The 24,580-nt window shown below is 43.8% G+C and overlaps 1 protein-coding gene across 3 annotated transcripts in view; it reads left to right on the top strand.

Moving 5' to 3' along the window:
• Positions 1–6,403, top strand: part of ZFPM2 (zinc finger protein, FOG family member 2) — a 580,339-nt gene extending 573,936 nt beyond the window's left edge. For 2 of the 3 annotated variants that reach the window (XM_075920227.2, XM_075920229.2), the window contains one exon: positions 1,663–6,403. In XM_075920227.2, the coding sequence (XP_075776342.2) occupies positions 1,663–4,154 (2,492 nt within the window). In that variant the 3' untranslated portion in view covers positions 4,155–6,403. The remainder of the gene's footprint in view (positions 1–1,662) is intronic. The other variant, XM_075920226.2, reaches the window with a different exon arrangement.
• Positions 6,404–24,580: the final 18,177 nt, after the last annotated feature.

Raw genomic sequence — 24,580 nt, 5'->3', positions numbered from 1 at the left:
GGAGTGGTGTCCCTGCCCAAAGTTTGTGGCAGGCTGGAGAGGGATGGCATGAGACAAATGGCTTGGTGTCTGTCTTCGGTCCATCCACTCCAGGGTCCCTAGGGTTGGCCGCTGTCGGCAGACAGGCTACTGGGCTAGATGGACCTTTGGTCTGACCCAGGATGGCCATTCTAAGCTCAGGGCTCAGGGTCGGGGGTCGCAGTGGACCCCCTTGATTTTCATGCACACCTGCTCCTGGGTGGCCAGGCTGGCAGCTCTCCTGCCCTAGACGGCCACTTTCCTGTGCCTAGTGCGGAGATCGTGGACGAGGTCCCCGATGTCTGCACTAGCCCAGGCGGGTGCTCACCTCTTGCGGTCCCGGGCAAGCTCCCGGGAGCCGCCAGCCTGGTCCTGGGAAGAGGGGGAGTGCTGGGGGGCATCGGGTGGGTGGCTCGATCCGTGCCAGGTGCAGGGTCTGCTGGCTGGGTGCTGGCAGGCTTACACCTGGCACGGGCACCTTTAAGGGGTCCGGTGCCGGGAGGGGGGCAGACGAGTTTCCCTGGTGTTGGCCAGAGTGGCCACCAGGGAAAGCTGGGGAGGGCTAGCCTCCCACTAGTTCGAATTAAGGGGCTACACACCCCTTAATTCGAACTAGCTAGTTCGAACTAGGCTTAATCCTCGTAAAATGAGGTTTTCCTAGTTCGAACTAAGCGCTCCGCTAGTTCGAATTAAGTTCGAACTAGTGGAGCGCTAGTGTAGCGCCTACGAAAGTTAATTCGAACTAACGTCTGTTAGTTCGAATTAACTTTGTAGTGTAGACATACCCTTAGATACTGTACCACTGGACATTTTGAAAGCAGAGAGGGACAATCTCAGTGTGTGTAGGATACTATCCTACTTCTAAACAGGTTCTAAGTGTAATATTACAAAATCTATGTAAATTTCTTGTGAATGTTTAATGGCTGCCACATTTGTGACAGCTGCTATGTTGGCAGACATCATGAAGTGAACCAGGGACTACACAGCTAAAACCATGTCTCTATAGCTTGTGCTAAAGACCTGAAACCTAACTGGGGGCTGTAACAAACCCATATCCTCTGTGGATCAGCAAAAATGGGACATAGAACACACATTAACCAGTGCGTTATCTATGTCCTTGGACAGGCCATCCCAAACATGTGAGGCCCACTGCATTTCACATCCTGAGTAAGCCCCCCATATGTTATGGCTGCAGGGCACTTTGACCAGCACTAGTAAACTGGAGCAGAGACCTCCCGGTCTGAAGAATGAGTTTCCACAGCTCAAGTTTAAGTTTCATCATGACACTCAGTGCTCTGCACTGCTTCAGTGTCACAAAGCACTCTTCAACCCCCCAACTCTCCTGGACTTGACCTTTGAACACCCTCATCATACTGTTGTGCATGCTGATGTAACAAAAATTGCGTTACCTTTCATTTAAATTGAATTACCTTTATGTGACTTACAGTTTCTCCCTGCACCTCTGAAATTTTAACCATTACCAGAGAAACCAATATGGGTGAACACATAGAGAGCACTTTCATCAGAGGAACATGAATTATTCTCACCATGTTTATATTCTCCTTGTGTATGCTTTTCATACTGTACTTCATAAGAGGAAAGAGGTTACCCTAACATGTTGTGTATTGTTTATCTTGTCCAAAGGAGTGAAAATGGAAGAATTTCTCCCGCCTGGTGCTAATCTGAAATGCACAGTTTGTAACTACACAGCAGACTCAGTGATTAACTTCCATCAGCATCTGTTTTCACATCTCACTCAAGCTGCCTTTAGATGCAATCACTGCCATTTTGGCTTCCAAACTCAGAGGGAGCTACTTCAGCACCAAGAGCTACATGTCTCTGGCAACAAGCTGCAAAGAGAAAGTGACATTGAGCCCTCTCCAGGTGGCACTGAAGAAGCTTTACAGCCAGCAACAGATCTTTTGAACAGAAATGAAGTCCCCCTGAGCCAAAAGACCATGCAGACTAAGGATGCAAGTTCAGACACTGAGCTTGACAAATGTGAAAAAAAGACTCCACTTTTCCTTCCAGCCCAGAGGCCAGAAACACAGCCTGCAACAAATAAACAAAGTTTTTCATACACTAAAATAAAATCTGAACCATCTAGTCCAAGACTTGCCTCATCCCCAGTTCAGCCTAACATTGGACCTTCTTTTCCTATGGGACCTTTTCTCTCTCAGTTTGCTTTTCCACAGGACATCACAGTGGTTCCTCAGGCTTCAGAAATCTTAGCCAAAATGTCTGAACTGGTACACCGAAGACTGAGGCATGGCAGTAGCAGTTATCCTCCTGTAATTTATAGTCCATTGATGCCAAAAGGAGCTACCTGTTTTGAGTGTAACATAACGTTCAACAATCTGGACAACTACTTAGTACATAAAAAACATTACTGCAGCAGCCGATGGCAGCAGATGGCAAAGTCACCCGATTTTTCCAGCATTTCTGAAAAAATGCCTGAGGCTGTAAGTCCTAACAATGGCCAAAGTTCAATAAACATTCTGAATACTACTCCCCACACTTCAGATGCAGAGAATCAGCTTCTTCAGACATCTTGCATCAACTCCTCCTCTGTGTTAGATTTGATTGGGCCAAACAGTAAGGGTCATGAAAAAGATTTTTCTGCACAGACGAAGAAGCTTTCAGCTGCAGCCAGTACTGATGAGAAAATTAATGGAAAACCTGCTGATGTGAAGAACCCTAATGCTGCTTTAGTAGAAGGAGAAAGTGATCCCAATAAAACCACATGTGAAGCTTGCAATATTACTTTCAGCAGACATGAAACTTACATGGTCCACAAACAGTATTACTGTGCCACACGCCATGATCCTCCACTGAAGAGATCTGCTTCCAGCAAAGTGCCTGCTATGCAGAGAACAATGCGTACACGTAAAAGAAGGAAGATGTATGAGATGTGCCTACCAGAGCAGGAACAAAGGCCACAGCTGGCTCAGCAGCGGTTTCTTGAAGTGGCTAATCTTGGCAACCCTTGCACATCCACTCAAGAATCAACAGAAGGTCTTGGAGAATGTTACCATCCGCGCTGTGATATCTTTCCAGGAATAGTCTCCAAGCATCTAGAAACATCGTTGTCCATTAACAAATGTATTCCAGTTTCAAAATGTGACACTTCACACTCCACAGTTTCTTGCTTGGAGATGGATGTGCCCATAGATCTCAGCAAAAAATGTTTATCGCAGTCAGACAGGACATCCACCTCTCCAAAAAGGCTGCTGGACTACCATGAGTGCACAGTTTGCAAGATCAGTTTCAACAAGGTAGAGAACTACCTGGCCCATAAGCAAAATTTTTGCCCTGTCACTGCACATCAGCGTAATGACCTGGGACAGCTTGAGAGCAAAGTGTTTCAAAACCCAGAAAGTGAACGAAACAGTCCTGATGTCAGTTATGAAAGAAGCATAATCAAATGTGAAAAAAATGGAAACTCCAAACAGTCTTCTCCCAATGGAAACTTGTTTTCTACACATTTAGCAACTCTTCAAGGACTTAAAGTCTTTAGTGAAGCAGCCCAGCTTATTGCTACAAAAGAAGAAAACAAACATTTGTTTCTTCCACAATGCCTTTACCCTGGAGCAATAAAGAAAGCTAAAGGAGCTGATCAGCTTTCTCCATATTATGGAATAAAGCCAAGTGATTACATTTCTGGTTCCCTTGTCATTCATAACACTGATTTAGATCAAAGCACAAACACAGAAGTTGAATCTCCTAAAGGCCAGATACCTTCAAATGGGTGTGCTGTGCAGAAGAAAGAGTCTCTTCCATTATTGCCAAAAAACAGAGGCATGGTAATAGTTAATGGTGGACTAAAACAGGAAGAGAGGCCTGCAACAAACCAACAACAAGAGAACATTTCCCAGAATCCTCAACATGAAGATGGGCACAAGTCTCCCTCTTGGATCTCTGAGAATCCTTTAGCTGCAAATGAAAATGTCTCTCCAGCAATTCCTACTGCTGAGGAACAGTTGTCTAGTATAGCAAAAGGTGTTAATGGTTCTACCCAGGCCCCAACCAGCGGGAAATATTGCCGACTGTGTGACATCCAGTTCAACAACCTTTCAAACTTTATAACTCACAAGAAGTTTTATTGCTCATCACATGCAGCAGAACATGTCAAATGAAACAATCAGTCACCTTTGGTACCTGTGTTTAGTATATTGTTCCATAAAGGTTAAAGAAAGCTGTTTGAATTACATCTGGACAATCAGGAGATAATTCATAATTGCTGAGTTGACTTCAAGGTGTAATTTCATTACAGTCCATTAGTAAAGTGTATTATTGGTGCCATTTTCAAAATATTAATTTATTTTACCAGAAGTATTCATAGCTGTAGTTATGTTATTTTTTATTTAAAAACTTTATATTAAAGTCATTTGTAATGTTATTGTATAGTTATTGTGTAGCACATATGGTTTGCACTGTATAGTAGATTTTAAAGAAAATAGTCACAAACAATACAGAAATCATTTAGGAATAGCTTCAAAAGCACTTGTGTAGCCTGATTTTTTTCTTATATGCTGTTGCAGATATACGTATATGCTAAAATATAACTTGCAAAAAAGTTTCATCTATGCTTTAAAGTTCGCCTTAAAATTTCAATTTCTGAACTATTGGGCTCAGTTTGCACTTTATATTTTAGCAAATACAGTACTTTAGTAATTAGGCTTTGCATTTGTATGTAGCAGTATGTTTCTGTCCACTTTCTTAATCTGAAACGTACGTTAAATGAAGATGGCAATTTTTTTCTTGTATAGTACTTGTATTTTCTTTCGCTGATGCATCTCTGTCTCAATTTTTAAAATTTTGCTGTTAAATGCAATACTTTATAAAGAATGAACAAAATTACTGGAAGCAGTATTGTAAGTAATGAAGTCATATCAATCAGTTTTATCTTTTGAAAGGCACAGTCTAAAATGAAACCCTAAACTCAATGCTGCAAGTATGAATCTAATTCATATATAAGATATATTTAAATATAAGAGTAGCAATACTGCAACTGGTGATCACAAAGATAATGTTCTACTTCTGATAGAAACAATTTCTCAACAAATGTTGTTACTATGCATGTATATGGATGGAATAAAATTCCTGATCATTGGAGATGTTTGGCAGTATTTATTTTTTCCTTTGTTTGCAAAGGGCATAGATATCGAACAATTTAAGTGAGCAACTGGGGATTTGAGAACACTCTACACTAGAAATAAATATTGCTGCAAACAGTTTAAAAGGTGAGAATGAATATGCTGAGTCCTATTATATGCAGGATAATTCTTTAACTGAAACTAAGTAAGACATGTCATTGAAGGATAAAGGCTTGACTTCAACATGCTGAAGTCAATGGAACTATGCTGCTTTACATCAGCTAAGGAATCACCTGTATCTTTTAATCTAATCAGTGATCTCTAAAGAAAAAACTACTTGCATTTTTCAAATGAATAGTAATTTTCTTTCAAGTGACTAATCTTTTGTTTTAAACATATGTATAGTCTAGGTTAACAAATGATAAATGCCTTTTAAGAATGGACATACAATATTAGATATCAAAGTGGTGAACAAAAAGTGAATATGCAACCGTGCAGTCCCAACCCACTGTTTCAGACAGATTTAACATGGGGCGAGAAATTAATTATTGGTACATTTTTATCTTATAAATTTGTAAGTAAGCCCTTCACATGAACACGTCAAACTAAAAACTTTAGTTAAGTACAAACATGTAGTCAAACACAAAAAAGGATAATATTTGCATCAAATAGCCATGTAGATCCTGAGAATGTTTTATTTTCTAATGCCTGAGATTTCTTTATATATCTGAACAATATGAGAAATAAAAGTAATGGTCCAAATTTTGTAAAAATGATGTAATTTGTTTGCATATTTAAGATATGAGTGTCAACACACACACGAAGGACCAATGTGGGCTGCATCTTAAGGGCATACAATGTTCAAAATGAAAGCCCAAGAATTTTACAATGTTATTTATGCTAATTTCATCCCCCCTTCCTCATCTTACCTTCAGGCACAGATTGGAACTTAACCCTTTTGTCTTTGGTAAAGAGAATTGGTGACCTTAGTTATCATTTTATGGGCCACATGCTCATCACATTACTCTGGCACCAATTCAGAGTAACTCTGGTGACCTTTTTTTTTTTTTTGAGTGTATATGACACAGTCTTTCACTATTCCTAGCATAGTAAATTATTTGTAATGGATTTTTCACTTTCAGTCCTGGAGGTATGATGTCCATCTGTTTGCACTTGGAGAGGAAGATGATGTCTTTTTATATCTGTGCATGGGGGCCACAAGTAGGTTTCAGGGAGTTCACCAATCAGGCCAGTATTACTCACTGGAGCCCAGGACTGAAATCTAAAATCCCACCCACCCTGAACCCCGAGCCCCACCAAGCTGAAGCCAAAGTCTGAGCAAGGCAGCTTTGGGGGGGAAGGTTGGACAGTATCGTGGAGTTCCAGGCAATTGTCCTACTTATTACCCCCTAACATGTGGTGTGGCTTTTATATGCAGAAAAACAGTTCTTCTGACACAGATGGATTGTGGAATTTTTATAGCATGTGGGGAGAGGGATGCTCAGAAAGAAAAAGTTTGAGCACCCCACTCTAAAGTATTAAATAGTCCAAATTTCCCATACAGATTTGTCACCTCAATTAGATAGTATGGTTCCCAGGCAATTATCAATTGGAGCAGTGCCTTAAGAAATTATTTGCAATATTGAGAGAGCTAGTGGAATGCACATTAGTGATAGAAACGCAACAGAAAATAATAAGGAAAGTATAGACATGTAAAATCTTCTTGTACAAGAAAAGGACTGGCTATACAAGTAGACTCATATCTTGACCACTGCATGCAGATGTGGTCATCCTATCTTAAAAAAGTATATTGGAAATGGAAAAGTTTCCAAAAATGCAACAAAAATGATAAGGATTGAAGAACAGCAGCCATATGAGGAAAGATTAATAAGACTGAGACCTTTTAGTTTGGAAAAGAGACAACTAAGGAAAGATATGGTAGAAGTCTATAAATCATGATTGACATGGAGAAAGTAAGTATGGAAATGTTACTCATAACACAAGAACTGAGAGGGTCATCAAATTATATTAAAAGGCAGTGGGTTTAAAACAAACAGAAGGAAACATTATTTAATACAACACACAGCCAACCTGTGGAACTCCTTGCCAAATGATGTTGTGAAGATCAACACTACAACAGGATTCCAAAAAGAAGTAGGTAATTTAATGGAGGATAAGTCCATCAATGACTATTTACCAGGATGAATAGGGATTGTGTCCCTAGCTTCTGTTTGCCAGACATTGTGAATGAATGACAAAGATTGGATCACTTGATGATTACCTGTTCTGTTCATTTATTCTGGGGCACTTGGCATTGGCCACTGTCAGAAGACAGAATACTGGATTAAATGGGTCTTTGGTCTGACCTAGTTTGGTCATACTTATATTCTTATGTAGGCCTTGGACTTAAAAAGAGCTAGTTCCTTCCTGATTGAGAAAACAGAAAAGATTAAAAACCTGATGTATTTTCTGATGCTTTGGTTTAAGTTGTTGTTCACATTGAGAACAATTGTGTGAATGTGCTTGTGCAGTCCTAGTTATGATGGTTGTAGCTAGATCTTAAAGTCACTCAGCAAGCTCTGCAAATGCTAAAAGAAGTCTGGCTCATTTCATTGCCCAAGTTCAACAACCCTGGTTTTGGGGTTTGTCTGAAATTCATATATTTGACCTCCTGCTGGGCTTGTCGTGGGTGCTCTATGTGCTCCATTATGGCCTGCACATTTAGCCCCATTCAACTCTGCAGGCAACTTTGAGGGCCTACAATATATAGGTTGGCCCTCCCTGGTCCAGCACGCTCAGAACTTGACTGCTGAGGTGAGGGATTTTTCTGAACCAGGGGAGCTCATTTCAGGGCCTCTGCTGCTGCCCCCCTGCTGGCCCCACCCATTGGGCTTCCTGGCTCCCCCGCTCAACTGAGCCATGCACTGGCTCACTGCCCCCCCTTGCAGTGCAGATAAGCCATGTGCTGGCTCCCACTCTCTCCCTCTGCAGCCCAACTGAGCCACAAGCCAGCTCCCGGCCCCACCTCACAGCCCAACTGAGATTCACGCTAGCTCCTGGCTCCTTCCTCACAGCCCAGCTGAGCCACACACTGGCTCTCAAGCCCTCACCCCCTTGTAATGCACCAGGACTCTCTGATCCTAGAACATCCATGGTCATGGAGGACCACGGATGTTGCTGAACCAGAGAATCCCAGATTTTAGAGGTGCATCCTGTACTCACATATAATGCTCTATAGCCTGACCCAAATTCCCTCCTCATCCCGACTGAATTTTTCTGAAATGATGCCCCTGAATTTAGGTTCCTAAATGAAAATAAGAGTCAGTCTACATAACAATACACATAATTTTATGTTTATCACACACTGTTTTACAATATTTATAATCCCAGCTGCACAAGGAATCATATGATTTTTGTCTGTTTTCTGTGTACCACTGTATTAATATCTAGGTACTTGTAACATTGTCCAATTGCCATAAAAATGCACTTATATTCATAAAATCACGATAAACAAATATTCTCACTGAGCATCTACATTATTGAGTTTACTAGTCTTCCATTTCTCTCACCTACCCACACTACGCTAGTGGTCATTTGTTATGCTTTGTTCGAAGTATGAAGGCTACTGGCATACTCTATGCCAGTGACCCATTAGTCCATATACAAAGCACTCCATGCAAAGGGAAGGAGGAACTTAAACAAGAAGACAACGATGAAGATAGAAATAAGAGGACTGTATGAAAGTCAAATCCAGAAGCATTGGTAGAGTGTGGACACTGGGGTGGAGGTATGCTAAGAAATGATGTTGAAGATGAAGCCTTGAGTGCAGAATGTGTAGGTATGTCTAGCTGTCTATAAGTGAATGAAAAGGGCGATCAAATAGGTACCAACTCTTCAGGACAGGAAACCATCTTTTTGTTACCTGTTTATATACCACCAAACACAATGGGGTACTAATTCATGACTGGGACTTATACATGATTCTGCAGTATAAATAATAAATGTGCTAGTTCACACACAAATACACGGTTTTTTTCATGTATATCGATGTTTACTCTTCTTCCAAGCATTTGGGTGGCAAAGTGAAGAAAAGATACAAATATAATTTGCACATGTTGCAATTCAGAATCCATGAACATTTATGAAAATAATGTTTCTAACAATTTGTCCAGCTCTATTATACTAAAAATAGTGTCCTTGGAGTGCTGTGCACCCGCTATGTCAGCTGCATGTAAATGCCCTCTCCTTTCTGACACACTAACATTGTTTTTAGTTTGAAAGGTTGTCTGCTAGCAAAACAGTTTGCTGCCCAGTAGTAATATGAACAAATATTTTCATGTTTTATAAGCAAAAAAAATAATCTGTGCCCAATTTTCTCTCGTTCATCTCTGACTGGAGTAGAGATGATGGATGGATGGCAGGCTGGGAGACACTAGCTCCCAGCCTTACCTCCACCACCCAATGCTCTGCCTGTTCCAAGCACCCCTTTCTCCGCCTCCTCCCTGCTGGACCCAAGAGTCCTCCCCCATAGCCACCAGCCCCCATCCAGTCCAGCATCCCCAGCCCCAGAGGACTGAGAGGATGGGCAGCACGGCTTCAGCCTCCCCAGCTCACAAGCACCAAGAGAGCGAGTGGCGTACCCCCAACCCCACAGTGCCAGGAGGGCAGAGTGTGTGGCCCCAGCCAGAGCCGAGGATACCACACCAGGGAGTGACAGAGAGGTTCTGGGTGGGGCCATGGCTGGCTGTTTGGGAAGGCACAGCCTTCCCCAGCCTATCATACCCACCACCCATATCCAGAAGCACTGTTCATGTGGAAAACACAGTCTTTAGTCTAATCATGACCAAAAAAAAATGCTTCCTATTCCCATTCCTCCTCTGAAGCATGAGTCACAAGAGCAATACATAGAGAAGCTGGGATTTGAAATGGTAATAGATCTTCAAGGCCACTCGGTCCCTGCATGATTTGGTTGGTTCAATTAACTTGGGAAACTTCACCTTCACTTCATTTTCTCTTTCTTTTTGAGCAAGATTTATTAAACCCTGACAATTAGACTATTAGGAGGATATAGGGGAAACATCTCTGGGCTGATTATGTTGGCATTCTTGCCTGAGGGAGCAAGAACCACAGTCACTTTTTGTGCTTCAGTATCTTTAATCTGTTCTTAATTCTGATGATGCTATGACTTCTGCTTTCCCACCTCAAGATATAATTGTGGGATCCAATGAAAGACCTGTGAGCTTAATGACTCATCACAGAAGAAAACTGCTTTGAGAGAAGCTGCCTCATTTTGGAATGGGGGGGTCTCATATTGGGAGTAACTATGCAAACAAGAAGTACCTGGGTTCACAATCGTTGCTTTTCATGCCAAGAAAACAAAACCAACAGCAAAACAAAACAACAATCTTTGAGGGGAAAAAACAGGGAGAAACTTTTAAATCTGGTTTGACATCACATCTTAAAACTACTTTCTGTGCTAATGGAAAGAGAATGTTGATATGGAGTAATACATGAAAACAGGGTTGATGCTCATTGTTTCCAGAGGGAACAAAAATGATGATTTGGCACACCTGGAAGTGTGGGTCATATTTTAAATATATTTGGGAAGGAACATCATTTGCTATAATGCAAAGGGAGAGGGCTTCCTCCCCTCCCCCTCTTCCCCCACACACACCCAAGTTTGGCTTCCTGCTATAGTTATGATGGGTACTCTATGTGCTCCATTATGGCTTTCACTTTTGGCCCTCTCCTAGTGGGATTTTTCAAAAATACCTAGCAACCTAATTCCAGTACTTTGTAAAGACCTTTGCAAAATGTGGCATCATGTACAAGCACCTAGAGACACATAAAATGTTGATATTGTGACCCTCAATCCCCACTGCCAAAGGAAACACTCTTAGGGTATGTCTACACTACAAAGTTAATTCGAACTAACAGACGTTAGTTCGAATTAACTTTGATAGGCGCTACACTAGCGCTCCGCTAGTTCGAACTTAATTCGAACCTCATTGTACGAGGACTAAGCCTAGTTCGAATTTACTAGTTCGAATTAAGGGGTGTGTAGCCCCTTAATTCGAACTAGTGGGAGGCTAGCCCTCCCCAGGTTTCCCTGCTGGCCACTCTGGCCAACACCAGGGAAACTCTATTGCCACCCTCTCAGCCCTGGTCCCCATAAAGGGGCACGGGCTGGCTACGGTGCCCATGCCAGGTGCAAGCCTGCCAGCACCCAGCCAGCAGACCCTGCACCTGGCACGGCTCAAGCCAGACACCCGATGCCCCCCAGCACTTCCCCTCTTCCCGGGACCAGGCTGGCGGCTCCCGGGAGCTTACCCAGGACCGCAAGAGGCGGGCACCCGCCTGGTCCAGTGCAGACATCGTGGACCTCGTCCACGACCTCCGCACTAGGCACAGGAAAGTGGCCGTCTAGGGCAGGAGAGCTGCCAGCCTGGCCACCCAGGAGCAGGTTTGCATGAAAATCAAGGTGGTCCACTGAGACCCCCAACCCCGAGCCCTGAGCTTAGAATGGCCGTACTGGGTCAGACCAAAGGTCCATCTAGCCCAGTAGCCTGTCTGCCGACAGCGGCCAACCCTAGGGACCCTGGAGGGGATGGACCAAAGACAGTGACCAAGCCATTTGTCTCGTGCCATCCCTCTCCAGCCTTCCACAAACTTCGGGCAGGGACACCACTCCTACTCCCTGGCTAATACCACTCCATGGATCCAACCTCCATGAATTGATCTCACTTCTCTTTAAACTCTGTTCTAGTTCTAGCCTTCACAGCCTCCTGCAGCAAGGAGTTCCACAGGTTGACTATTTGCTTTGTGAAGAAGAACTTTCTGTTATTAGTTTGAAGCCTGCTACCCATTCCTTTCCTTTGGTGTCCTCTAGTCCTTCTATTATGGGAACTAATGAAGAACTTGCCAGTCTAGATGCAGCCTAGGACTTAATTTCAAAATAACGCTCCCCAGTTTGAATTTGTAAGCAGAGTGTCCACAATACTAAGCCTGTTATTTCGAAATAATGGACCACGGAATTCAAACGCTGTACAGCTGCTTTTCATGAAGAGTAATGCTAATTCTGAAATAGTAATTTTGAAATAATGTTAATGTGGATGCGCTAGTGCTGCTATTTCGAAATAACTATCCTCCAGAGTAATTCAAACTTATTACTCCCCAGAGTTTTCTGAGGCTCTAAGTCTGAGGTAACATATCCACATTCATAGAGCATGCCTCATACTAATTTTGAGGCTTTCACGTAGTGTGGAATAGTGATAGAAATGTAGCCGTGTTAGTCTGGTGTAGCTGAAACAAAATACAGGACTATGTAGCACTTTAAAGACTAACAGGATGGTTTATTAGATGATGAGCTTTCCTGGGCCAGACCCACTTCCTCAGATCACACGTAGTGTGGATACGCTAATTCAAATTTGTTAAATCGGGAATTCTTAAGTCAAATTTAGTAACTTCAAAATACTTTCCTAGTGTAGAGATGGCCATAGGGTAGACTCACTCTCTGTCACTAAGGAAAGGTTAATAAGGTGATTCACAGTCCTCAACACACTCAAATCATCACAGTGATGTTGTTGGATGAGGATTTATACTCAATTTGCTGTTTGGCTCAGAGTCTCACTTCAAGGAATGATATATTTCATTTTTAAGAGCATCACAAACAAAGAAACACAGGAAAAGTTATGGTAATTTTCAGTTTGTTTATTTGGTGCAAAGGAAACAGAGCATAGTAAAGCATAAGATAGACCAGGAACAAGGGCCAAATGAACACATAAATGTATGCTAAGTATATCAAAAAGCAGCTAAAGGAGTTCTGTGCAGATCACTGCTTCTTTTCTAGAGGAAAAAAATCAGATGAGTTGAAAACCCTACTCATGGAGTATGACAGGAGCCAAGAAAGGAGGCTACTGTGACAGGAGGAAACAAACCTGCAAAGCTAAAGCTGAATCCTGAATGGATAAAGCTGGAAAGAGAAAAACTGCAGCTAAAACCCCTTTGGCTCAAGCTAAAGCAGGAAAAGATGGTAAAGGTGAACAAGGATTATGCACACCAGAAATGAGATGCTTCCTAGAGGGTCAAAGAGAAGAAGGCAGAGAAACTGTGGCAAGAGGAAGCACACCAAAGAGCTCTGGAACTGGAGGACAGGAAGTGTGAGAAAGGGAAACACCAGCTCAAGAAACTGGACACAAAGATACCAAACTCTCATCCAATAATCAGTTCTCGCCAAGGCACATCCAGGTGGAACATACTGTGTTCTTCATAAAGAGATGGGTTATATTTTACTGGAGAACAGGTCTTTACTTTAAAAAAACTGAATTTCACAGAGTTCTAGTCGTCAAAAGCATTCCCAAGCAAGTCTCAAAACTCTCGGTAGAGCACCACAAATGTTTATTAAGATGGAGCTAGAAGACTCTTTGACGTATTGTGAATTTTTAAAAAGCTGTGTTATAAAGATTTCAAATCATCTCCATGTTATCCAGGATGCAATTCAGAAACCTCTAAAATCATGATGACTTATACAGATTAAGTAAATGTAAGACATGATCTGATGGAAAAGTGGAGAAAAAAGCGGAGACTTACGACCAGTTATTTGATCTCTTTGCACAGGAATATTTCCTGTCTGTAGGCTCTGATGAAATTAGAGCGGCTATTTGAGATAAACCCCTTGGAACTGCCAACAAAAGCAGAAGATCTTGCTGTCTTCTACATATAAACAAGAGCACAAGCCTAAGAGAAAAGGTTAGAAACCCAGAGTAAAGGACAGGTCCCATTTTATCCTTGGGAAGGGGGAGGGCAGTTGGGAATCTACAGCCTCTAGACATCGACCTCTCCACAACTGATCCCTTCCTAGTAATCATAGTCACAGAAATCTTTCATGGGAGACTGATCAAAGAAAGAGCTTTCCATATCGCTCTGCTGAGCACATCAAAAGAATATGCCCTATCAGAGAGAATCTAAGTTCACATCCCATCCAGCATAGATTAATGCAGTGTAACGGACTTTGTAGGGTCCGCACTAACCTGGGTTGGGGGATCACACCCTCCCCCCGGCGCAAAGAGGGCAAGCGGATGGCCCGGGTGGCTGGAATAGCCCCAGTCGGGCTGAGACCCAATGCGGGGGAATGCGCCCGGCCCCGCGGCTAAGAGGGCGGGGCCAGACGTGGCTGTGGCAGGCGGGCCGGGAGCCCGACGAGCATGCCGGCTGCATAGGGCTGTGCAGGGCAGGGGGCGGAGTGCCAAGTCCTGGCCGTTGCACAGCGGGGCATACGGACGCCAGAGGGGCGGGGCTAGCGTCCCAGGCGTCCTTGCCCGGGCCGCTTGAAAAGCGGCCGGGGGAGACAGCTGGGGGCGGCCCCAGGAGGAGCTGCCGCACGCTCCACAAGCGAGCAAGTATCCCACCCCGCTGGAGGGCAAGAAGACTGACGCCGGAGCCCCAAGATGCCAGCCAGACGGGGCTGACGGTTCGAGCGGGATAAGTGGCCCAGGCGAACCCTCTAGCAGGGCGGCCGAGAGCGGGGAGTGGAAGAAGCCCGGGGCAGGGCGCTTCTGGCAGCCATGGGCAGGTGCGTTATGGGGATAGTCCCCACCTGCCGTGGAGGGAATGCGGTAATTTTACCCCACACTTAGGGACCCGGGCTGGGACCCTGTGGAGAAGGCGGGCCTGGGTCCCCCACACTCTCCCCTTTGTCCACCACCTCCATTTGCCCAGTGAATCCATCACAAGTCCACCTCGCAACTCTTAGGGAGCCGGGCAACCAAGACCTCAAACTAAGATGCTTGACACCCATTACCCACTTCCGGGGAGGACCTTTCTTCGCAACGGGCCCCCGGAAATTCCCCCCTCCCCCCATTCCTTACAGGACGCATAGACCCCTGACGGGGCAGGCCAGTGAGTCCGCTGAACCCCGGCACCGACACACGGCCGGGTGATTACACTCACATCTCCCACCCCGGGGAACAAGCTCCGGGACAGACGTATGTTAGTCACAGACGGTGGGTCCGCTGAACCCCCCTGCCCGGTTGGGAGGGGGCGCTCACACCCATTAAATCCGTCACATGCAGCTATTATAAAAAAAGGAAATAGCATGGTGCTTAAGCAGACCCTACCGAATTTTATAAGGTCTGACCCAGTGGAGGTTGATTCTGCATTTATTAAACTTTCCAAAGTGAATGGCAACATGTGCCAATGTTGGAGAGATATTGACACTCATTTCTTGGTCAGAGAAAGTATGGCTAGCAAAACTGACATGCTCCCTGGGGAAAATGGAAAACTCCTTGCACTGGGAAAATTTGAAGCTAATGTGCCTTTAGTTTAAGTACGGTAAGTGGTAGGTGTGGGAAGGTCTAAAATACGACTTAAAGACCGGTGTGCTGGGAGGCATTGGGGTGGTAATGTGCTTAACCCTAGACTGTCCTTTCACTGGTTATTTAGGATCAGAGAAGACTAATGAAGTTAAAATATTCAAAATGTGGGGAAGAAATGTGGCAAGTCTTGTAACTTATGTCAGTAGTAGAAGAAGGCATTAGGGCCTCAAAAGCTCTTCTTCACCCATTGCCCATGATGAAAGAGAAATTTTCAGGGTGGCCCTATGTCCTGGCCAACCCAAAGGGGAAAGAAATATATTTTGGTAGTAGTGAACTATACCACTGGATATCCAGAGACATCTATTGAATATAAAGGCTGCCACCGTGGCAAAAGCATCTTTCACTATTTTCAGCTGAGTAGGTTTTCTTAGGGAGTTTTTATCAGATTGTGAATCAAATGTCTTGTTCCCACTAGCTTCTGAGGGGTAGCCGAGTTAGCCTGTAACTGGAAAAACTTAAAAAACAACAAATAGTCTTGCAGCACCTTAAAGACTAATAAAACATGTAGATGGTACCATGAGCTTTGGTGGGTACAACCCCGTGGGTTGTGTCCATGACAGCTCATGATACCATCTACATGTTTTGTTAGTCTTTAAGGTGCTGCGAGACTATTAGTTGTTTAAGTTTTTCCCACTATTCAGTCTGAGTTAAAAGAATGGAAGGCTTCCCAATGTTATCCAGAGACAAATGATTTCGTTTAAAGGTTTAATGGGACACTGAAATCTGTGTTGGAAAGGTGCAAAAACAAGAAGATATGTGACTAGGATGAAATGTTACTCTATGTGTTATTCTTGCATAGGAAGGTTACTCAAGAGTCCACATGATTCACTGTGTTTGATTTTCTGTACGGGAGAAAGATGAGATGGCTCCTGGATCTCATTAGGGACTCCCGGGAAGGTGGCACTGAGGCAGTGTGGGAACCAGAAGTTAGGTACAGAAGTTCAGAAAGGGGTTAAGGGACATGATGGGAGTGGTTCAAATTAACTTCTCTGAGAGCTAGAATACACAGAAAGCATGGTAGGATCAAAATGCTTGTGGGTGCACCTTAGAAGTGGAAAACATTTGGTTCAGTATTACTCCCTGTAAAAGCACAAAATACAAAGCTCATGAGAGGGACCTCAGAAGGTTGTGGAATTTAAAAATTAGGTAATGGACCTTGTACAGGGACCTAACTAACAATGGTTGTTCTACAGAGTGTGCATGTAAATAGACTTTATGCCTGTCACAATAAAGAAGCAATTGTACCTATGACTTCTTGTGCTGAGAGAGGTTCTGAGACAACACCTCCTCATTGATTTGATATGGCTGACTACCAGGGTGACTCATTACTTCAAAACAGATATGTTAAGACATAACACACACTGAGAAGGTAGAAATGTTGGCTGTGCTGCAAAGCCACTAGCATACCAGGTATGTCTCATAAAATGGTCCATAGGATTGACAGGTTGAGACCTCATACCCTGTACCTAGTAAAGTTTCCTACTGCCAAAGTGCAAGAGCAAGTTAATAAGGATTTACAGACTATGCTGACTGTGGGAAGAATTACAGATTTTGACAATTCATGGCTGTCCCGTTCTGCTGGTTGCTAAGATGGATATGGTTGTTAGGTTTTGTGTTGGCTATAGAAAAATTACTGTTGTCACAGTCCGTAATGCATATTTTATACCTAGAATCAATGCTTTATAAAATGTTTTAGGCAAGACCAGATACCCCAGCACTCTGGATATGACTAAAAATTATTGGCAAATTCCTTTAGATGGCAATGCACAGAAGAAATCCACTTTTAGTACTGATAGGGGACTTTATGATTCAGTGTTGCTTTTTTATGCCACTTTTCAGATGCTTGTCAATCAAGTGTTAAATCGATTCCAAAACTTTGCACTAGCTTATATTGATGCTATAACAATATTTAGCAACTTTTCTTTGCGTCACCAGAATAACTTGGGAACTGTGTAGACAAAACTGTGATGCAGAATATAATTTAAAGGCATGTAAATGTAAAATAGGAGATGCTGAGTTCCTTATTTGTGACACTGGGTAAAGGGTGGCCAAATCTCTCTGAAACTCATGAAAGTGGAAGTTAATGAAAACCAAATCCAGTCTTTCTTAGACTTGGTTAACTATTACCTCTGCCTGGTGTATGGATTAGATTCTACTGCGTTTGAAATCACAAGTTTGTGTAAAAAAAAACAAACCCAAAGAAAGTTGTGTGGATAAAGATTTGTCAAGAGGGTTGTGATAAAGGAAGGAAAATATTGTCAGAAAACCTGACCACTCCTGATTTTGACAAATGGTTTGAACTATGTTCTGATGCATCAGATTTTGGTTTAGGTGCAGTACGAATGCAGTCAAGGGAAAGTAACAGCAAGCATCCCATTGCTTTCTGGAGTTAAAAACTTGACACCAACTGAACAGAATTACTCTGTCTCAGAAAAAAAAAGTGTATTAAGTCATTGTGTGATCAGTCAAGCAGCTAAGGCCTTATCACTTTAACAGAAAATTCAGGGTTCTAACTGACCGCTCTCCATTAATTTGGTTACGCAGAATGAAAAATACCAGTGCATCACTGGAGCATCACTCTTCAAGAATATGCCAAGGAAATTATTCATATTAAGGGAAAAGAGAATATAGCAGCAGAAACCCTGTTCAGGAAAGAGAGTGCTGAGCTGATGCCTATGGATCAGCTAGGGGCTGACCCTCCTTCATCCATGTAAAAGAGGTCTGACCTATACGCCTTTCACTGCTCATTGGCTAGTGATCTCAATCATGAAACAGCAACTTCTATCAGGACTGACAAACTCACTCATAAAAACATAAGAAAGGCCATACTGGGTCAGACCAAAGGTCCATCTAGCCCAGTATCCTATCTGCCAACATTTGCCAATATCAGATACCCCAGAGGGAGGGAACAAAACAGGTAATTTTCATGTGATCCCTCTGCTGTCAATGAGTGTGGACTCTGTCTTTCAATAAAGCAGATCACTTTTTCGATGCGCTTGTGCTGTGTGGATGCTCTCTTTCGAAAGAAGTATTTTTGGAAGATAACTTCTTAAAAAGTTTCTTTCAAAAAGAAGCTTGCAGTCTAGACATACCCCATGTGTCTGACAATTTTATTCTTTACTGTAGTTTCAACTAATTTGCCCAGTACTGACGTCAGACTTACTGGCCTGTAATTGCCAGGATCACCTCTAGAGCCCTTTTAAAATATTGACTTCATGTTAGCTATCTTCCTGTCCTTAGGTACGAAAACTGATTTAAAGGATAGGTTACAAACCACAGTTAATAGTTCTGCAATTTCCCATTTGAGTTTTTTCAGAACTCTTGGGTAAATGCCATCTGGTGCCAGTGACTTGTTACTGTTAAGTTTATCAATTTGTGCCAAAGCCTCCTCTAATGACACCTCAATCTGGGGCAATTCCTCAGATTTGTCACCTAAAAAGAAAGGCTCAGGTTTGGGAATCTCCCTATCATCCTCAGCCATGAAGACTGAAGCAAAGAATTCATTTAGCTTTTCTGCAATGACTTTATCAACTTTGATTGCTCCTTCAGCATTTCGTTAAGGGAATATGGATTGGATAAAGGGACTGTAAGATGGATAGAAAGCTGGCTATACTGTTGGGCCCAACAGGTAGTGCTCAACGGCTCAATGTCAGGTTGGCGGTCGGTTTCTAGAGGAGTGCCCCAAGGATCTGTTCTAGAACTGGTTTTGTTCAGCATCTTTATTAATGACCTGGATGAGGGGATGGATTGCACTCTCAGCAAGTTCGCAGATGACACTAAGCTAGGGGGAGAGGTAGATACACTGGAGGGCAGGGATAGGGTCCAGAGTGACCTGGACATATCAGAGGATTGGGCCACAAGAAATCTGATGAGGTTCAACAAGGACACATGTAGAGTCTTTGCACTTGGGATGGAAAAATTCCAAGCATTGTTACAGGCTGGGGACCGACTGGCTAAGTAGCAGTTCTGCAGAAAAGGACTTGGGGATTACCGTGGATAGGAAGCTGGAAATGAGTCAACAGTGTACACTTGTAGCCAAGAGGGCTAATGGCATATTGGGGTGCATTAAAAGGAGCATTGCCAGGAGATCCAGAGAAGTGATTATTCCACTTTATTCAGCTCTGGTGAGGCCACATCTGGAGTATTGTGTCCAGTTCTGGGACCTCCACTATAGAAAGGATGTGGATGCATTGGAAATGGTCCAGTGGAAGGTGACCAAAATGAGAAGGGGGCTGGAGCGCATGACCTATGAGGAGAGATTGAGGGATTTGGGTTTTTTTTAGTCTGCAGAAGAGAAGAGTAAGGGGGAATTTGATTGCAGCCTTCAACTTCCTGAAGGGAGGTTCCAAAGAGGATGAAGAAAGGCTGATCACCGTAGTGACGGATGGCAGAACAAGGAGCAATGGTCTCAAGTTACAGTGGGAGAGGTCTAGGTTGGATATTAGGAAAATCTCTTTCACTAGGAGGGTGGTGAAGCACTGGAATGGGTTACCTAGGAAAGTGGTGGAAGGCTGGGTTGATTTAGTTGGGATTGGTCCCGCCTTGGGCAGGGGGCTGGACTTGATGACCTCCTGAGGTCTCTTCTAGCTCTATCATTCTATCATTCTATGTTTGTCCAAGGGCCCCACTGGTTGGTTAGCAGGCTTCCTGCTTCTGATGTACTTGAAAAACATTTTGCTATTACTTTTTGAGCTTTTGGCTAGTTGTTCTTCTTTTTGGCTTTTCTTATTATATTTTTACACTTAATTTGACAAAGTTTATGCTCCTTTCTATTTTCCTCACTAAGATTTGACTTCCATGTTTTAAAAGATGTCTTTTTATCTGTCACTGCTTCTTTTACTTGGTTGTTAAGCCACAGTGGCACTTTTGTGGTTCTTTTACTGTGTTTTTTAATTTGGGGTATACATTTAAGATGGGCTTCTATTATGGTGTCTTTGAAAAGTTTCCATGTAGCTTGCAGAGTTTTTACTTTTCTCTCTGTACCTTTTAATTTCTGTTTAACTAACCTCCTCATTTTCCTGTAGTTCCCCTTTCTGAAATTAAGTGCCACAGTATTGGGCTGCTGTGGTGTTTTTCCACCACAGGGATGGTAAATGTTAGTACATTATAGTCACTATTTCCAAGGGGTCCAGTTATATTCATCTCTTGAACCAGATCTTGTGCTCCACTTAGGACTAAATCAAGAATAGCCTCTCCCCTTGTGGGTTCCAGAACCAGCTATTCCAAGAAGCAGTCATTTAAGGTATCAAGAAATTTTATCTCTGCAACCCATTCTGAGGAGACATGCACCCAGTCAATATGGGGATAGTTGAAATCCCTCACTATTACTGAGGTTTTTTATTTTAATAGCCTCTCTAATCTCCCTTAGCATTTCATAGTCACTAGCACTGTCCTGATCAGGTGGTCGATAATATATCCCTACTGCTGTATTCTTATTATTAGAGCATCAAAATACTGCTATCCATAGAAATTCTATGGAACATTTTGGCTCATTCAAGATTTTTACTTCATTTGATTCTATATTTTCTTTCACATATAGTGCCACTGCCCCACCAGCATGACCTGTTCTGTCCTTCCAGTATATTTTATACCCTGGTATAACTGTGTCCCATCGATTGTCTTCATTCCACCAAATTTCTATGATGCCTATTATATCAATATCCTCCCTTAAAACAGGGCACTCTAGTTCACCCATCTTATTATTTAGACTTCTAGTGTTTGTATATAAGCACTTTAAAAATTTATCATTGTTTATCTATCTGCCATTCCTGAAGTGTTAGACTTCTTTTTCATTTGATTGTGTCTCATCTGATTTGACTCATAATTCCATCCTCTCCACCTAACTAGAATACATAGAATCTCTATTATTAGACCCTCCCCTAAGAGAGGTTCTGTCCAATCTATGTGCTCTCTGCACCCATTGGCTTTCCCTCATCCCTTTGGGTATGTCTACACTACAACGTTAATTCGAACTAACTTAGTTCGAATTAGTTAATTCGAACTAAGCTAATTCAAACTAACGGATCCAGACTAAAAAACTAGTTCGAATTAGCGTTTTACTAATTCGAACTAGCATGTCCACATTAAGTGGACCCTGAACCGGGGTTAAGGATGGCCAGAAGCAGTACCGGCAGGGCATCAGAGGAGCACTTAGAGCGTGGAGATGCTGTCTCAGGCTAGCCGAGGGCTGTGCTTAAAGGGTCCCGACCCCCACCCCGGACAGACAGTTCTCAGGGGTGCCCCGCTTGCAAAGCAGTCCTAGCTTGGATTGCCCGGACTACCCACGCTGGGCACATCACACCACTCAGCCATCAGCCCGGCTGCACTTGCCGCAGGCTGCCATCTGGGAAGAGGGGGCAATTGGGGGATTGCAGGAGAGCTTCCACCCCCAGAAGCCCGCAGAGCCAGCCCAGTCCTCCCCATCGGGGGCTCGTGCCCCATTCCTCCCTCACCTCCTTCCACTTACCCTTCCCTAGCCCCTCTTCTTGATGTACAAAATAAAGATAACGTGTCTTCCAAAATGGAATCTGTCTTTATTGAACATAACTGGGGGAGACTGGGAAAAGGAGGTGGGAGAGGGGAAGAGAGAGGGTGGGAGAGGGGAGGGCAACTAAAATGATCAGGGGTTGGGAACAGGTCCCATATGAAGAGAGGCTAAAGAGACTGGGACTTTTCAGCTTAGAAAAGAGGAGACGGAGGGAGGTCTCTAAAAGCAGGAGCTGGGTGGAGAGGGTGCATACAGAAAAAGTTCTTCATTAGTTCCCATAAAGAAGGACTAGAGGACACCAAAGGAAAGGAATGGGTAGCAGGCTTCAAACTAGTAACAGAAAGTTCTTCTTCACAAAGCAAAGAGTCAACCTGTGGAACTCCTTGCTGCAGGAGGCTGTGAAGGCTAGAACTAGAACAGAGTTTAAAGGGAAGTGAGATCAAGTCATGGAGGTTGGGTCCATGGAGTGGTATTAGCCAGGGGGTAGGAGTGGTGTCCCTGCCCAAGGTTTGTGGAAGGCTGGAGAGGGATGGCATGAGACAAATGGCTTGGTCACTGTTGGCAGACGGGCTACTGGGCTATATGGACCTTTGGTCTGACCCAGGACGGCCATTCTAAGCTCAGGGCTCAGGGACGGGGGTCTCAGTGGACCCCCTTGATTCTCTTGCACACCTGCTCCTGGGTGGCCAGGCTGGCAGCTCGCCTGCCCTAGCCGGCCACTTTCCTGTGCCTAGTGCGGAGATAGTGGACAAGGTCCACGATGTCTGCACTATCCCGGGCGGGTGCCCGCCTCTTGGGTTCCCGCAAGCCTGGTCCCGGGAAGAGGGGAAGGGCTGGGGGGCATCGGGTGGGTGGCTCAATCCGTGCCAGGTGCAGGGTCTGCTGGCTGGGTGCTGGCAGGCTTGCACCTGGCACGGGTACCGTAGCCATCCCGTGCCCCTTTAAGGGGTCCAAGGCTGGGAGGGGGGCAGACGAGTTTCCCTGGTGTTGGCCAGAGTGGCCACCAGGGAAACCTGGGGAGGGCTAGCCTCCCACTAGTTCGAATTAAGGGGCTACACACCCCTTAATTCGAACTAGCTAGTTCGAACTAGGCTTAATCCTCGTAAAATGAGGTTTTCCTAGTTCGAACTAAGCGCTCCGCTAGTTCGATTTAAATTCGAACTAGCGGAGCGCTAGTGTAGCGCCTATTAAAGTTAATTCGAACTAACGTCCACTAGTTCTAATTAACTTTGTAATGTAGACATACCTTTTGTTTTAAAACTGCTCTACAATCATTTTAATGTTAGGTGCCAGCAGTCCAGTTCCATCCTTCCTGTATAGGATCCCCCTGTCCCAAAAGTTTCCCCAGTTCCTAATTAATCTAAACCCCTCCACTTTACACCATTGTCTCATCCACGCATTGAGACTCCGAAGCTCTGCCTAACTACCTGACCCTGCACGTGAAACTGAAAGTATTTTAGAAAACGTTACCATGGAGGTCCTAGATTTCAATCTCTTTCCTAGCAGCCTAAATTTGGCCTCCAGAACCTCTCTCCTACCCTTCCCTATATCATTGTTACCTACACGTACTGACCACCGGCTCCTCCCCAGAGCTACACATAAGTCTATCTAGATGTCTCGAGAGATTCACAGCCTTTTCACCAGGCAGGCAAGTCACCATACTGTTCTCCTGGTCATCACAAACCCAGTTATCTATGTTTCTAATGTCTGAATCCCCCATTACTAACACCTGCCTTTTCCTAATGACTGGAATTTCCTCCACCAGAGGTATCCTCAGTGTGAGAGGATACTGCAACATCATCTGGAAGGAGGGTCCCAACTATGGGATCATTTCCCTCTGCTCCAGGTGACTGTTCTCCTTCCCTGGGCCTTTCATACTCCTTAACAGTACAGACACTTTCTGACTAGTAGTGGGACAGTTCTACAGTGTCCTGGAAAGACTCATCTATGTACCTCTCTGCCTCGCTTAGCTCCTCCAATTCAGCCACCCTGGCCTTCAAAGCCTATATGTGGTCTCTGAGGGCCAGGACTTTCTTTCATCAAATGCACAAATATGCTACCTGTCCATAAGGCTGGTAATCATACATGCTACATTGGATGTAATAAACAGGATAGTCCCCACTCTGCTGCTGGGCTTCTGCCTGCATTCTCTTCTACAGTTAATTAGATTATTGATAGGGTTTTTATTTAAATCAGGGAGCTTTGGTTTTAGTTTAGCTCAACAGTTTGAAAGAATGTCAAGTGTACCTCACCCTCTTCCAACTCCCTTTCTGAACTCCCTCACGAAACTCCCTGTTTGCTGCCCATGTTACTAACGGGCTTTATAAAGCCTGGCCTTCATGATAGCCCTGTCCCCTATCTAAGGCCTGACCAATGAACAGCAAGTTCTAGATTTCAAATCCTCGTTAAGAAGCTCACAGCTTCCAACTGCTGGCCACAGTAACACAGTCCTTCAAACATACAGCTCAGCACATGAATCTCCAAACAAACAAACAAAAGCTCAGCACACAGTTTCTTTCAGGTTCAACAGCAAGTAACCCACAAACACAAACACATATACTACAGACAGCCACTGACTTCAAGTGTCCCATAATCGCTCCTCCTTC

This window comes from Pelodiscus sinensis, chromosome 2, assembly GCF_052426305.1.
Source record: "Pelodiscus sinensis isolate ZL-2025 chromosome 2, ASM5242630v1, whole genome shotgun sequence".
NCBI classification, from domain to species: domain Eukaryota; kingdom Metazoa; phylum Chordata; order Testudines; family Trionychidae; genus Pelodiscus; species Pelodiscus sinensis.
This window is presented reverse-complemented; position numbering and strand designations above follow the sequence as displayed.